The sequence below is a fragment of the Mus caroli genome, chromosome X (genome assembly GCF_900094665.2).
Source record: "Mus caroli chromosome X, CAROLI_EIJ_v1.1, whole genome shotgun sequence".
Taxonomy (NCBI): domain Eukaryota; kingdom Metazoa; phylum Chordata; class Mammalia; order Rodentia; family Muridae; genus Mus; species Mus caroli.
Window position 1 is genome coordinate 90,998,810 of NC_034589.1, and position 16,926 is coordinate 91,015,735.

At 35.9% G+C, this 16,926-nt stretch overlaps 1 protein-coding gene and 1 pseudogene across 1 annotated transcript in view; both read left to right on the top strand.

Moving 5' to 3' along the window:
• Positions 1 to 16,926, top strand: part of Heph (hephaestin) — a 96,916-nt gene that overhangs the window by 61,251 nt on the left and 18,739 nt on the right. Inside the window, exons 14-16 of the mRNA XM_021153354.2 lie at positions 3,488 to 3,701; positions 5,352 to 5,491; positions 6,242 to 6,373. Of these exons, the coding sequence (XP_021009013.1) occupies positions 3,488 to 3,701; positions 5,352 to 5,491; positions 6,242 to 6,373 (486 nt within the window). The remainder of the gene's footprint in view (positions 1 to 3,487; positions 3,702 to 5,351; positions 5,492 to 6,241; positions 6,374 to 16,926) is intronic.
• Positions 15,447 to 16,926, top strand: part of LOC110287019 — a 1,985-nt pseudogene continuing 505 nt past the window's right edge.

Here is a 16,926-nt window from a genome sequence, read left to right on the forward strand (position 1 = left end):
CTCCCTCTTCCTCCCCTTCTCCTTCTCCTTATCCCTTTCCCTCCTTCTCCCCTTCTCTCTCTCCCTCCTTCTCCTCCTCTCTCTGTGTTTACATTCAAGGCTGAAAATTGTCTTTTCAAGATTTGAGAAGAATTGTGTTTGAATGTTGATGAGGATTGTACTGAATCTTTTGATAGGATGCCCTTTTATCCCATAATAATACTACATATCCATAAAAGTGAAAGACCTTTCCATCTTCTGATATCTTCAATTTCTTTCAATGTCTTACAGTTTTTATTATATATACACCTTACTTTCTTTGTAGAATTAATGTAAATGTTTTATATTATTTGAGGGTATTTTAAAAGGTATTATTTGTCTGATTTCTTTCTCAGTCAGTTTGTACTTTATATATGAGAGGGAAACTGACTTTTATGAGTTAAACTTGTATCTAAGTACTTAGGTTTCCTGGTGTAATTGTTTTGGGGGGTTGTTTTCATATACTGTAATATCATTGGCAAATACAGATACTTTGGCTTCTTCCTTTTCAATGTGCATCCCCTTGATCTTTTTCAGCTATCTTACTTATTGCTCTAGCTAAGACTTCAAGCACTATATTGAATAGGTATGGAGAGAATGGATAATATATTGCCAGCAATATTTTTGCTGACAGGACCCTGATATAGCTGTCTCTTGTGAGACTATGCCAGTGCCTGGTAAATACAGAAGTGGATGCTCACAGTCATCTATTGGATGGAATACAGAGCCCCTAGTGGAGGAGCTAGAGAAAGTACCCAAGGAGCTGAAGGGGTCTGTAACCCTATAGGAGGAACAGCAATATGAACTAACCAGTACCCCCAGAGCTCGTGTCTCTAGCTGCATATGTAGCAGAGGATGGCCTAGTTGGCCATCACTGGGAAGAGAGGCCCTTGGTCTTGCAAAGATTATATGCCCCAATACAGGGGAATGCCAGGGCCAGGAAGTGGGAGTGGGTTGGTTGGGGAGCAGGGCAGGGCAAGGGTATAGGGGACTTTTGGGATAGCATTTGAAATGTAAATTAAGAAACTATGTAATAAAAATTGTTTAAATAGTAATAACTAATAGTAGAAAAGAGAAGTGTATAGACCAAGTTCATGATGACACTATCTGCCCAGAACTATAGTAATACACAGGGATCTGTGGCAAAGTCTTCCCAACTTACAGACTGCATCATTTCTAGGAAAGAAGACACCAGACTGAGACTGTAGTCTCAGACTGATCTTTTAAGAATAAATAGCCATTTCTAGACAGTGAAATGAGACAGGTGAAAAGATCACTACAGACATCAAGAAGCAAAACCTTGACTAAAGCAGGTTGTTGCCAATGGATTTTTTCCCTTCTTGATGTGGTATGGTAAATGGTATTTTTACATGTGGAGAAATTTTAATTGTAACCATAACTTGAAGTGTTAAGACTATGAAGTTGCAATACTTTGTACAAGACTCTGTACAAGACTTTGCACTTTTACAGAAGGTGGTTGAAAAGAAGTGGCTTAAAAAGTAGGATTGATGTAAGGACATTTATGCAAGGTCATATGACTCTTCCAGAATGCTTTCTTCTTGTTTCCATAGCATCAAGTGGCCAACCAACTTTGTTTTAAACACCAGGCCCTTACCTGTAACATAACTTTTGTTTTTCTATTTTTTAACCAACTTATTTATGTGGTTGCACACCACACCACTCACATGGCATGGAAGATGATAAGTTTGTGGAGTTGGCTTTCTCCTTCTCTCATGTGAGGTCCACAAGCAAACTCAGGCTGTCAGGCTTGGCAACAAGTGCCAGGCCTTTCTAAGCTATCTTAGTGGCTCGGCTTTTGTGCAGTGCTCATAAATCATAAATGCTGATTGCATTTGGTCACTAAACCCTTATTAATTGAATACCTTCTATATTCAAGATTGTGATAATGGAGTAAATCAAACTTAGAAAAAATCTTTTTGTGCATGTGAATTTCTGTAGTTGGAGACACAATTCTGCCATATAGCTGTGTTGAAACCATCTATGTTTCCTAGACCTGCTTTGAGCTTATGATCAGTTCTGTTGTCTCTGCATCCCAAGTTCTGGGATTGCAGGCATCTACCATCATGCCTGCCATAGATTTTCCATAGAAACCCTGCGTAAGGTTTTCTCTCAGAATATTCATAATATACATAAATACCTTCAGGTCCTGATACAGGTCAGAAAACAAAAGGCAGTACTGTGATAAAATGACAATGACATTATTTTAAAGGAGTCCAAGAGAATTATTCTCTGAAAAAAATGTGACATATAAGTTGAACCCTAAATAGTGAGGAAAAGTGATAATGTAATGAATTCTGATCAGAGAGTCTTATGCAATTGCAAATATCCTGAAGTGAAAACAAACAGCTTATTCATGAGTCAGTAAAAAGGCATTTTGGTATTTGTAACCCTAGAACTATGGAGACTGAGACAGGAATATCACAAATTTGAGCCCAGCTTATGGTACATAATGACTTCAAGGTCAGGTTTGACTATATAAGGTGACTGGGGGGAGAGAGAGAGAGAGAGAGAGAGAGAGAGAGAGAGAGAGAGAGAGAGTGAGTTTGAAATAATGTAAGCATCCATGTAATCAGCCAGTAATAGATACCTTTCAAATATCTAAGTCTGTATGGTTTGTTTGTTATTAGTGTATTGGAGTATTTCATAAGAAAAAAGAGATTAATGCTTTTTATCAAGTAATAATTATTAAGCTGGATTGTCTAGTTTTATTTACTGAACATTTATTATGTATATATATGAATATATGAATTTGAATATGAATATGAATAGATATGTATTTGAATACACACACATACACACACATATACATATATACATATATATATATCTATTTATGGATTAATTTCTATAGGCTATGTATTTGTATATAATATATATGGGTGATTGTGGCTGTATGTATGGTATGACACACATATGGAAATCCAAGTACATCTTTTAGGAGTGGGGTCTCCTGTGAACTATGATCTGTGAACTGTGGGTTCAATGATTAAATTCAGTTTGCCAGACTCCTGGAGCAAAAACTTTGACTTGATAATCAGTTTTGTCAGCCATATTATATTTGGTTGTAAAACAGCTGAATGAAGTAAGCAACATCATTCTTAATTTATTGAAGGTGGAATTGAAACATTCAGAAAATTAGAAACCCTTCCAAGCCTAGCTAATAAGTAACAACTAGGGCTACCTACCATCTTAGAATAGAGGTTTCTAAGGATTTGGAAAGCCTGGAGGAGTTCCTCATTTTCCTCTAAAACTTTAACTTTTTTTTAACCCAGTAGCTTTGGAGTTGGACTTCTGTCCTCATTATTCTCAATAAGCTTTAATGCAGTTTAATGTATACAAAAATGTTTTCATAGATGCTCTCTGCAGTATGGCTAGGAAAAGGGAAGTAATGCCCTCATGCTTCTGATGGGAATTCTGACTCAGATTTTGCTCTCTGATCATCTTTTAGGCATATTTGAAATCTACTGCCAAGCAGGCAGCCACCGAGAGGAAGGGATGAGGGCAATTTATAATGTCTCTCAGTGTTCTAGTCATCAAGACAGCCCACGCCAACACTACCAAGCTTCAAGAGTCTACTATATCATGGCAGAAGAGATAGAGTGGGATTATTGCCCTGATAGAAGCTGGGAACTGGAATGGCATAACACATCTGAGAAGGACAGGTAAGGCTTCAGAAAAGGTGTGGTCACAGCTCATAAAATCATTTCATGGGTGAATTTCCTAAAACTAAATGTAGGAGGCATGTTTATAATTTCACTGAGTATGATGAGAACTGAGATCAGAATGGAGGAATCCTGAATTTCAGTACTTTGTTTCTTCTATATTCATTATCATGGAGCTGAAGAAAAAGACTTTGCTATATTCTTGACCTCTTAGCATTGCTTCCCTTCTAATTAGCTAAAACTTACCTGCACTAGGATTTAAAGTTCATAGCGATTTATTCAAGCAATGAAATGCCTTAAGGTCATTTATTAAGGTACAGACTAAGCTGTGAAGCAGAAAAAGTCCAAAAACAGAGTAGTATAAATAAGATACAATTTTATCTGTTACTTACATATGAATCCAGTTCTGGCAAGTGAACTATGCTGCCCTCAATTCCTACTTTCATCTTTGGGATCAAGATGCTCATTTTAGTTATGGCTATTCCCAGCTTTCAAGTACGGTAAGCAACATTGTCTGTAAGGATAGACTTTGAAGTTGTATATATTATATTTTCTCATGTCGTATCTCCCAAGCTTTTCACATGAATATGTGTAACTATAAATAAACATAGACAATGTAACATCTATGTGAACATCCAAATGTCCCAATAAAACCTAGGTGATTTTTTTTTTTTTTTTTTTTTTGGTTTTTCGAGACAGAGTTTCTCTGTGTAGCGCTGGCTGTCCTGAAACTCACTCTGTAGACCAGGCTGGCCTCGAACTTAGAAATCTACCTGCCTCTGCCTCCCAAGTGCTGGGATTAAAGGCATGTGCCACCACTGCCCCGCCCTAGGTGATTCTATTACTAAAAAGAGGGAGAAGAAAACACAAACTGAGGTATTATTAATATTATTAAAGTATTATTAAATTTAATATTATTAAAACTATTATTATTCACAATAGTTTTCTTTAGTATGTGACTTTTTTGTCAATTCTTGACCTTTATAAGTTGATTGTTTTCATTGAAGTCTTCATGTGAACTTCCTGGGTGAGCTAAGAAATGTGAATTTCTTTTTGTCAGCCTTGATTTCATCTAGCATGCATCGCTGATATTACATTACTAGAGAATAAGGAAGGGTAGGAACAGCAGGCTTCATTCTGTGTCCTGTCTTTCCTTCTGCACTACACTGTCTCTGTACATAATCCTGTCAACTCTGGACTAGTGATTATATATTTGAGACTCACCTATTGGAATGTTTACTGTCAACTGTTAAGTATCCGATAATGAGAAATCTGTATGTTTCTATATCTTCCCATTTTTGATCTCCAATGGCAACTATTGATGCTCAATTGAAACTTTGTGCCTCATCCTTTTGTTAAAATAATTTCAAATCTAAAGCTATTAAGGCTGTAATCAAAGCCACAAGTTTCTGTATCTTCGGTAAGTTATACTGGAAATAAACTGCAAATATCTATTGAGGATGATGGAAATAATATACACAGGTTTAGGAACCTACTATTTTCAATTATGGTATTATAATTTGACATTATAATGAATAGATATATATTCCCTTTCATATTGGGCATGAGAATAGTTTTACCTTAATTTCCCCACATCTGAAAATAAAGGTTGAAGGTCAGATGCTAATAACAGTCTTTGGATTCCTCTAGCTATGGCCATGTTTTCCTGAGCAATAAAGATGGGCTCCTGGGTTCCAAATATAAGAAAGCTGTATTCAGGGAATACACTGATGGTACTTTCAGAATACCTCGGCCAAGGTCTGGACCAGAGGAGCACTTGGGAATCCTGGGTAAGGGAATTCTACTTATATCCTAGCATCTAAAGAGTGGGTTGATTCTAGGGCATCTATATCATATCAGAGAGGTTTCCCCATCCCTAATTCTCAAAATTTTTATGTGAAATATTAAGAGTACCGTCCTATTTTATAAAATGGCCATGAATATAAATACTGAAAGAAAAGAGGGAAATAAGAATTCTGCTGTAACATGGAACAAAAATGTTTCAATTTTCTATACCTTTGATACTTGGATCCTCTGAAGGTAGTAGATTTTATGATTCCAGAGGCAGGAGAATTTATGAATTTATGTATTCTTTTACAACAAATAAAAAACAAAATGATAAACAGAGGCACTATTATTCCCATACATTAATTTAATCATGGCCATATGGTGCTTTTATACAATGGCTTTTTTTTTCATTCTAGACCAGACAGGAACCACTTACCTCTGAAGAGATTACAGCTATTCTATGTGCTAAATATGGAAAAATTTCAACCCTTACTATCAACTATTCTGCAAAATTCAGATTCTCTAGAGCCTTTGGTTATTATGTAGAGAAAAATAGGGTGAGAAAATTGGAGATAATGGGAAGTCTATTTCTGTGCTTGAAGTATCCTCATGCTGTGGGTAGCAATACCAATTTTAAGACTTCTGAATCTGAAAACGGTACTAGGTACAATTTTTTTTTTTAAGTCTTGGGAAGATTAACTCCCATTTCACTACCCTACTAATGAATCTTGTGCTTCTTTTGTATCTATCAGGTCCACTTATCAGAGGAGAGGTTGGTGATATCTTGACTGTAGTGTTCAAGAATAAGGCCAGTCGACCATATTCTATACATGCCCATGGAGTTCTAGAATCTAACACTGGTGGGCCACAGGCTGCTGAGCCTGGTGAGTTGGAGCACTTAATGAACAGACAAAGGCTTTACAATCCTTTTACTTTAGTCTTCTGGTTTATTCCTTTCAACATATTACATTCTTGGGCTGGGCAGGTCACTTAATGAAAGGTAGAGGCAATTAACCGGTGAATTGGAGTTCTAGGAAGGTTTTCTTTTGTAATTTCAGTAGCTCATGTATTTCAGTTGATAATCCATCATGTACAAGATAATCTCATTTTATTCTTTTCCAAGTTCCTTAAAGTGTAAATTATGTTGTTTATGTGTACTAATAAGTAACTTTTGGTTACTATAAGGAAATACCAGAGATAGTCTACTTTACAAATAAGAGGTGTTTATTTGGCTCACAGTTCTGTAATTATAAGGTCTGAGAACCACATTCAGCAATGACCTTGAATTTTGAGACAGTACAAACCATCACTTGATGAGACAGAAAATGAATGTGTGTATACTTGTCTAGTCTCTTCAGAAAGCTTTTCCCAGTGTTCTAGCAAATTAACTTCCCCAAGATCACATCTCTAAATGCTGTAGCTGGATGGAATTTGAACCATTTTATTACTTTACAATAGGATGTAAATCTCAACACCTGGGGTGTTATGTGACGGCCAAACCATACCTGAACTAAACCTTTATATTTTTCTCCCATTTAATGTTGGTATCTGTGGCTGTAAATGTGTCATTTATAGCATCTCATCAAGGTTATTTTTTTCATTGTAGGGTGTTATTTAGTTGTCTTTATAAGTTTTTAAATTTTATTTTTAATTATTTTTTCAAATTCTTGCTATGTTTATATATTACATATAACACAGTGTTTTGTAAAGACAATGTCATGGAAGTATATACTGCACATTGAGCATATTTCCCTGCCAATATACCCTCACTCTTGCATTTTATCCTTCCACTCATTTGTTCTTCAGGACAGTTTTACTTATACTTTTAGGTCATATATACATACATGTTTTTATGCATCTCAATAAAATCTAAGTATGATTAAATGGATGAAAGTGTATGATATTTGTGTTTCTGACTTAATTTGATTAAAATGATTTTCTCCAGTTTCATGCATTTTCCTGAAAAATTACACAACTTTGTCCTTCCTTATGGCTGAAAAGGATTCCTTGTTTATATATGCCACATTTTATTTATCCGTCCTTCAGTTAGAAACAGGTTAGTTCCATATCTTTGCTACTGAGAATAATGCTGTGATAAAACATTGATGCCCAAGGATATTTGTGGTATGTTTGTTGACTTGTAAATACCCAGGAGAGATTTTCTTGAAGAACCCCATACTGATTTCCATAGCAACCAGACTACATTTCTTTGCTACCAGAAGTGTGTAAGGGTTCCTTTTCTGTTTTCTTACTGACTGCTGTCTGGGACTGGGATGAGATGGAATATCACTGGAGTTATAAGTTCTATGTCTTTGATCAGTAGTGAGTTTGAATAGTTTTTATATGATTGCTCTTTGTATTGCAGATGAGAACTGTTTACTAGTTCATTTATTAATTGAATTGTTTGATATCTTACAGTTTACTTTTCTAAATTCTTTTTTTTATATTCTACATAATATTCTTGTCAGATATTTATCTAACAGATTTTCTTCCATTCTATACTCCGTCTTTTCACTCATTAACTGGAAACTGTGCAGTGCTTTTGAATTGTATGAGGTTTTGTTTGCCATTTGTCAGCATCATTTACTGAAAAAAGGTAATCTAATTTTGGAAGTCCTTTCATATACCTCTGCCTTGAGGTGTTTTCTATGCTATTCCGCTTAATGATTTCACCAGTTCAGGGTTAAGTCATAGGTTAATTTGGGGTTGGCTTTTGGAGTGAATTCAAGTGCATATGGCTATCCAGTTTTACTAGCAATCTTTTTTGAAGAGGTTTCTCTAAAATGTATATTTTTGAAATTAATGTTAGATATCTGGTGGTTATTTCTACATGGGCTTATAGCTGTGTTCTCTATCCTATGGATTTGTGTTTCTGCTTTATGCCAGCACGATGCTATTTTTTTTTATCTTTGTCTGTGCAGTTTAACATGAAACCAAGGATTATTCTTTCTGCTCAGGATTGCTTTGGCTATCCAAGGTGTTTATTTTTAGTATTTTGTATGTATGCTTTCACATGAATTTTAAAATTATTTTTAATTGTGTGAAGTACACCATTGGAATTCTATGGGGATCATATTGTATTTGTAGATTACTCTGAGTACTATAACCAGTTGCACAATATTAATTTTTCCATAACCATGGGAGATATTTCATCTCATAGTGTCTTGCTTTAATTCTTTCTTTAGTGTTATAAAATTTTTAACATAGAGGTTTTTCACTTCTTCATTTGTTTGTTTGTTTTGTTTTCTTTGAAAGAAAGCCTCACTATGTAGCCCTTATTGGCCTGGAATTTAGCATATAAACCAAGTTGGCTTCAAACTCACAGAAATGCAACTACTTCTGCTTTTTCAGTGATGGGAGGCAGGTATGGTTCCTGAGCATCAGAAACTTTTATCTATAAGTAGGAGGCAGAGAGAGAGAGAGAGAGAGAGAGAGAGAGAGAGAGAGAGAGNGAGAGAGAGAGAGAGAGAGAGAGAGAGAGAGAGAGAGAGAGCTAACTTGGTATGGCATAGGCTTTTAAATTCTTCCAACAAGTCCACACTTCCTAATCCTCTCAAATAGTTCTATCAGCTGGGGACCAAGTATTTGAATATATGAGCCTATGTGGTCCATTCTCCTTCTCATTCAAACCTATCATAGTAGGCTACTGCTTCTTATATTTAATATCTTTTACTATGCTGAGATATGTTCCTTCTATTCTTGATCTCTTCAGAACATTTATAATGCAGCGATGTTGTGCTTTGTCAAAAGTGGTTTTGTATCTATACAAATGATCATATAATTTCTGTCCTTGAATCCATTCATGTGATGATATATAATTATTAATTTATATGTGTTGAACTATCTCTGGATCTCTGTATGGATGCTAACATGAACAAGATGTGTGGATGTGTGATCTTTTGATGCATTTGTGAGATCAGCATTTTACTGAGAATAGTTTTAAAGAATTGTTTTTATTTACACATAAGTGTATCTCTCTGCATCTCTTCCTCTGTCTCTCTGACTTGTCTCCTCCCTGTTTGCATTATGTTTATGCAGGTAATGACAGATACCAGAGGAGGTTGTAGGAAGTTAAAAGTGGGGATAATAAAGTGACTTAGTTTTTTTCTGCTGTAGCTGATCTGTGACTTTATATTATTTAAGTTTGTTTTATAGTATTGAGTGCACAAATGTTCTTTGTATATGTATTTAAAATTGTTTTGTTGATCAGATGTTCCCTTAACCAGTATGAATTAACTTTCTTCTAATTAATGAGGCTTTTTGTTGTTGTTTCACATGGTCACATGATACAGCCCTAAGTAGCCCAGTAGTGTGTAGACCAGAGCCTCAAAGTCACAGATATCTGCCTGCATCTCCCTCAGCAGTAATGGGGTTAAAAGTGTGTGGAATCAAACCTAGCCTGACTTATTTTAATATGCATTCTACTTTGTCATACATTAGAACATTAACATTTTATTGTTTCCTAGTTTAATTCAGTGTGAAACTCCTTTTCCAGAGTTTGCCTCTAAGATAATATGTGTTTTCATGAAGATGTGTTTTGTTTCTTAGAGGTGACAAAGAAATAGACATTGTTTAACCCTGTGTCTATATTTGTTTGACTTTTACCTTCTTGGAGAATATTTTTTACGAAAAGAAAATCTTCATAGAAAATTGCATTAGGTTTTGCTCTTAGTACCCTATTCCTGAGCTCTGAGAGACTTTGTTTCTTGGTGAGCTACCCTATCTTTCTACTGGACAACTGATATTTTGGGAGGATTCTACTACTTCTTGTTTATCTCTCTAGGGCTGTTTTTCATAGGCTGCATTGTATATTCTCTTACTTTCTCATACATCACTCCATCATGTCTGGAGTTATATGTTCTTTTTGTACTTTGAGAATTGATTCTTATACACATTTTCATCTTCTTCCATTAGGCAAAGCATAATCTGCATTGTTCTGACCCTTGATGTGATTCACATGTGTTTTAGTAATGAAGTACTTCCTTGCAGAATTATGACCAGGAATCATTTGGTAGTAACTTGAAGATTTTCATATTTTAGTGCATATGTGTGCATACATACATACACACAACACACACAACATACGCACACATGCTGAAATTGCTTCACTAATAGTCTGTGTCTTCTTATTGAGAAATTGATGCCATTCATATTCAGAATGATTATTAAGATATATGTACTAATGTCTTTTATTTTGTTGATTTTATAGCTTGGGATGTTTTTCTAGTGTTCACTTTCTTATGTGTTATTCTATCATGGTTTATGATTTCCTGTAGCCTTCTAAATGTGCACAGTGAGTCCAAAGGTTTCTTTCTGTAGAGCTGGTTCAGTGGTCTGAATTCCCTTATTGCTTTGTTTGTCATGAAAAGTTTTACTTTCTTGCCCAGTCATGACAGATTAGCTTTGGGTATAATAGTCTAGATTGGCAGCTCTTGACTTTCATAACTTGAAATACATTATTCTAAGCCCTGTTTGCTTTTAAATTTTTTTCATAAATCTGTTGTTTTGATGATACTGACTTTACATATAACTTGCTGTTTCTGTTTATTATTATTTCTAATAAAACACATATACATCTATAATGTTTTGACTGTAATATGATATAGGTAGGTACTTCTCTGTTCTTTTTGACTAGATGTTTTCCTACATCTGGAGCAGCATCCATTTACCTATGTCTGAGAAATGTTTGAGGTGGCTTTACTGACAGTTTTTTCTAAATCTGTAGCATGATTTTTTCCTCCCTCTAGGCCCATGATCAATAGATTCCATCTTTTCCTAATGACCCATAGATGTCAATTGTTCTTACTTCCTTGTCATTCTCTCCACCTTTCTTTGCTCTACCTTTCTTTCCCCCTTACTATTCTTTCTTTCTTTCTCTCAAGCCCTTATATATTTTAGGTTTATTTACTATGATAGTTTTTGTTTTTCTTATTTGTATTTCTAGTATTTCTGATTTTTCAGTATATCTATATTTTTATTGAATTCAACTTTCATATTAATTAGTGGCTTCCTTGTTTCATTCACTCTTTTCTTTTAGAATTTATTCAGGTGTTTGTATGCACTGTGATTTCTTTGAACATACTTAATATCATTCTTTTGAGTTATCTGGGATTTTATCTGATTCACTATTACCGGAAGATTTAGCAGTTTTTTTTTTGTTTGTTTGTTTTTGGTTTTGTTTTTGTTTTTTGAGAAATCCTGTTGCTTTTTTTTAAGGCATAATTTTGCATAAGACACCATGCATTGGGGATTTTTTGTTGTTGTTGTTTGGATTAAAAAATAAAAGCTTTCCTCATTTTGTAATTAGAAATGTTTACAATCTGAGGTAGTTTCTGTAGATTCCATCAGGGTGTGAAACATTTCCTTATTTAAGAGTTATTGTGTATTACTGTAGTAGTTTGGCTAAAAGCTTTGAAGCACAATGTCAGACAAAATCAATAAAAGGTCTCAGGTAGCTCCCAACTTTTGACCTTGCAACTTCATGATTTTTTTTCCTGTTAGTATGCATTCAGAGCTATCCCAGGGCACCATGTAGCTTGTGGGCCATGGGTTGGACATACCTGAATCCAAACTATCTACTCATTTTTATCATATGGAAGTTGCAAGAGGTTGTATTAATTTTCTCAGGGTGGCCCTAGGAAATATCTCAAATGATGCCAACAACAGATATTTCATTGTCTTAAGTTCTTGGAAAATTGAGCTCTACATTAAAGAACTAGGAGATTACCTCATTTTTGTTTTGTTTTGTTTATCGGTTTTTAGAGACAGAGTTTCTTGTGTAGCCTTGGCTGTCCTGTAACTCTCTCTCTCTCTGTAGATCACAGAGATCTGCCCAACTCTGCCTCCAAAGTGCTGGGATTTAAGGCATGTGCCACCACTTGTTTCCTTAAGGGCTGTGATGGAAGTGTTTTTGTTTGTTTGTTTGTTTGTTTGTTTGTTTGTTTTGTTTTGTCTTGTTTTATTTATTTATTTATTTCAGGAGTCAGTCTTCTTGGGTTGTAAATGGGTGTATTTTCCTTGTTTTCTAAGTTTTGTTGTATTAAAGACCATGAGCAAAAGCAATTTGGAAATAGAAGGGATTGTTTGATCTTAGAACTCTCAGGCCACTAAGGAAAATCAGTGCAGCAATCTAGGGTCAAGAACTGATGCAGAGAACACTACTTTCTGGCTTGCTCATCTCTATTTCTTATACCATCCAGGACCTCGTACCTACCAAGTAGATAAAGCCTAAAATTGCTCATGTATGGGATTCTATACAATAAAATATAAGTTATTTATTTTCTTACTCCAAGAGGGAAGAACAAGGGCACAGTCATGATCAGACCAAAACAGAATCAAAATACAATATTGTGAACAGTTCAGTGATTGATATCTGGGACAAGATCACAATCTTTTGGGCTCCTAAAGACCTGCAATGTTCCAATCATCCTGCTCTGCCATTTGCAGCATAATCAGCTTTTTTCATAAATTCAGCCTAGCTCCACTCCACAGCTGCTGCTAGTCTTGATGGCCATCCCATATTCCTGGTGTCTCATTCTTGGGTCTCCACTGCAACTGAGGATGAATCTTCACCAGTGGCCTCTCCTGACTTCTCCTCAGAGACTCTCATCTCTGACAATATTGACAACCCTCAGAGGCTCTCTATTACCCCTTTAGGCCTTCAAATCCAGGACCACCTAACTCTTACACATTACCAATTTCAGCGGCCAGCATGAATACAACCTTGGTCACCCTGGATCACATCTTCTGCGTTTTGATCCTGAGGAAATATTCCCAGAAGATTTCTCCTAAATGATGCTGGTCTCTTCTTAACCATGGCTTATTTCCCAGCCACAGGGAACCAGCATCCATTGTCTCAGTAAAGCAAATGTTTGATTTCAGTAGTGCTAATCTCTTGTTAATCACAAGAGACTATGACCTGCCTTCAGGTCTAGCTGACCAGAATCAAGGTTTCTTAATATAAAATATCCCATAAATAGCCCTGGTAGAGTCTTCATTTCCTTCTGAAACTGCACAAGCCAGTCTTCCATCATCCGCATCTCTTTCAGCACTTCTATCAGTCAAGCTCCCACAAGCCCAATTAAGCTTTGATCACTCAATCATTGGTGTTCCTAGCTCAAAGTTCCAACGTCCATCTACAATACTCTTCAAAATAGTATGGTCAGGTCTATCACAGCAATATCCCATGAACCTGATACCAATTTCTGTTTTAGGTTTCTATTGCTTTAATACAGTCCAATGCCAAATCAACTTGGGGAGGAAAAGGTTCTTTCAGCTTACAGTTCCATATCACAGTTCATCATCAAAGGAAGTCAGGGCAAGAATTCGAGCAAGTCACGAACCTGGAGGCAGCAACTAAAGTAGAGACCATGAAGGGAGGCTGTTTACTAACTTGCTTCTTATGGCTTGCTCAGCATGCTTTCTTATAGAACCCAGGATCGTCTGTCCAGAAACAGGGCAACTCACATTGAGCTGGCTATCCATCATTAATTCTTAGTTAAGAAAGCCCTGTAGACTTGCCTATACTAATAATGGAAGCAGTTTCTTAACTGACGTTCTTTTTTGCAGATAACTCTAGCTTGTATCAAACTGACAAAAACAAACGAACAACCAACCAAAGCATTCTACCTTCAGGCCATTTTCTTTTTATGTGTGTCTCTGCACTTAAAGTTCTCCTTGTAAAGTTCATAGGTAATGGAGACCCGCCCTACTAACCTCATTTAAAACTGATTTCCTTCTTTCTAATTTGACCATGTTTCTAAATGAGGTCAGATTCTGAGCTAATAGGGGTGAAGACTTCAATATATAATATTTTGGAAGGGACACATTTGAATCAATAATAGAGTAAGGATGAAGTAGTGAGAAGGAAGTGAGGAAAATGAGACAGTAAATGTTGGCAGAACTGTAAAATTCTTACTTGTAGAGGAAGTCAGATTAGGCTTAGAAAGGCACCAGTTTCAGGGAACCACAGAAGCAAGGAGAGAATTGAACATGGTGTATGTGGGGAGATAGATGAGCAGAGAAGTTAAAGATCCAGGTGGGCGGGTGAATCTACATCTGGAAATACACAAGAAAAATGGTATTAAGAACTCTAATGAAAGATGTAATCTTAAGTCATACAAAGAAAACCTCTCCATCTGAGACTGGAGCGACTCATAGATGTGAATGCAAATATGTTACTAGAATTGATAATGACAGTATAACAGATATAACAATATAACAGCCTTCAGAGTGGTCATGTGAAAATTAATTTTGGTTCTCACTTTAATTGAACTGAAGAGGTTGTAGGAATTTGTGAAACCCTTCTTTAGGTATGTCTGCGATAGCATTTCCAGAGAAAATTTGAGGCAGGAAGAAGATCTATTCTGTATGTAGACAGCAATATCTTATGTACTGCACTTCTGAGTAAAGCACCAAATGTCTAGTTATTACCACTCTACTTCCTGACCTCTATATTGGGAGCTGCTTGCTCTATTATTTCCTGCCCATCATGATGTACTCAAACCATGACTCAAGATAAACATCTCTTCCTTTAAGTTGTTTATATTAGATATTTTGTCACAGGGACAAGAACAGTTACTAATCCAGGCAGTAAGAGCAGAATTCTAGAGTTGGGCTTAATAAGTTCAAATTTCAGTCCGATGTGTGACATTTGGAAAGCTATTTTAACATCTGTCTGTGACCAACCTTCACTTCATATCTACAAAGGTTTCTTTTAGAAGTGTCAGTAACTCAGTGTGCTATACAAGCATTCAGCAATTCAATTATCTGACTTAAAATGAGACTTTGGTAGTGAGGTACAGAACAGGTCAGGAGTGAGGTACAGAACAGGTCAGACTTGAAGTATGTGGTAAAAGTTTGGAGTTGTTCACCAAGGAGAACAGGATATGGAACTACAAAATTAAATAGCACTGGGGACATAGGTGAGTCTCTGAACACATCTTTAAAAGCTGCAATATGCTCTCACTTGTCACCACTTCTTCACAGAAATGCTTCAACTACCCACAGTCCCTTAGCCAGATGAGATCAGTGTTCTGGGCACTGGATCCTCATCTCACTGGGGCTTATGCCAACAATGTAAAATTTGGAGTGGATGCTTAAGCCTTAATGCTTCAAGGTGTAGACCTTTTAGCAGATGCTATAGCTGTTAAAGTGGAGCCAAGGGGAAGAACTGTGATCATTGAATAGAGTTGGGGAAATCCCAAATTAACAAAAGATGGGGATACTATTGCAAGACTGTTGCAAAGTAAATTGATTTAAATGATAAATACAAAAATACCTTGGCTCAATTTGTCCAGGACTTTGCCAATAACACAAACAAAGAGGCTGGGGATGGCACTGTCATTATTAGTGTTCTGGCAGTGTCTATTGCCAAGGTGGGCTTTTAGGATGTCAGTAAAGGGGCTAATCCAGTGGAAATTCAGAGAAGTATGATGTTGGCTGTTGATGCTGTAATTGCTGAACTTAAAATACAGGCTAGATCTTTAACAACCCCTGAAGAAATTGCTCATATTGCTACAATTTCTGAAAATGGAAACAAAGACATTGAAAACATCATTTCTGATGCAACGAAAAAGGTTGGAAGAAAGGGTGTCATCACAGTGAAGAATAGAAAAATCCTGAGTGATTAATTAGAAGTTATTGAAAGCATGAAGTTTGACAGAAGATATATTTCCCCGTATTTTATTAACATATCAAGAGGTCAAAATGTGAATTCCAAGATGCCTATGTTCTGTTGAACAACAACAACAAAAAAATGTCCAGTCCATTGTACCTGCTCTTGAAATTCCAATGCTTATCAAAAGTCCTTGATCATAATTGCTGAAGATGTTGATGCAGAAACTGTAAGCACACTGGTTTTGAACAGATTAAAAGATTGTTAACAGTCAAAGCTCCAGGATTTGGGGACAATAAAAAGAGCCAGCTTCCAGATATGGCTACTGCTGGTGCAGTGTTTAAAGAAGAGGTATTGAATCTAAATCTTGAAGATGTTAAAACCCATGACTTAGGAAAAGTTGGAGAGATCATTGTCACCAAAGATGATGCCACGCTTTTGAAAGGAAAAGTTGACAAAGTTCAAATTGAAAAAAATGGATGCAAGAAATCACTGGGGAATTATATATCACAACTAGTGATTATAAAAAAGGGAAAGCTGAATGAGTGATTGCTAAATTTTCAGATGGAGAAGCTGTGTTGAAGGTTGAAGGGACAAGTGATATTGAAGTGAATGAGAAGAAAGACAGAGTTACTGGTGCTCAAAATGCTACCAGAGCTTTAGTTAAAGAAGTTATTGTTCTAGTAGTTCAGTGCATGTCAGCCTTGGATTCATTAAATTCATTAAAGGCAGCTAATGAAGATCAAAAAGTACATATAGAAATTATTAAAGGGCATTCAAAATTTTTTTTATAAATTTTTTATTACGTATTTTCCTCAATTA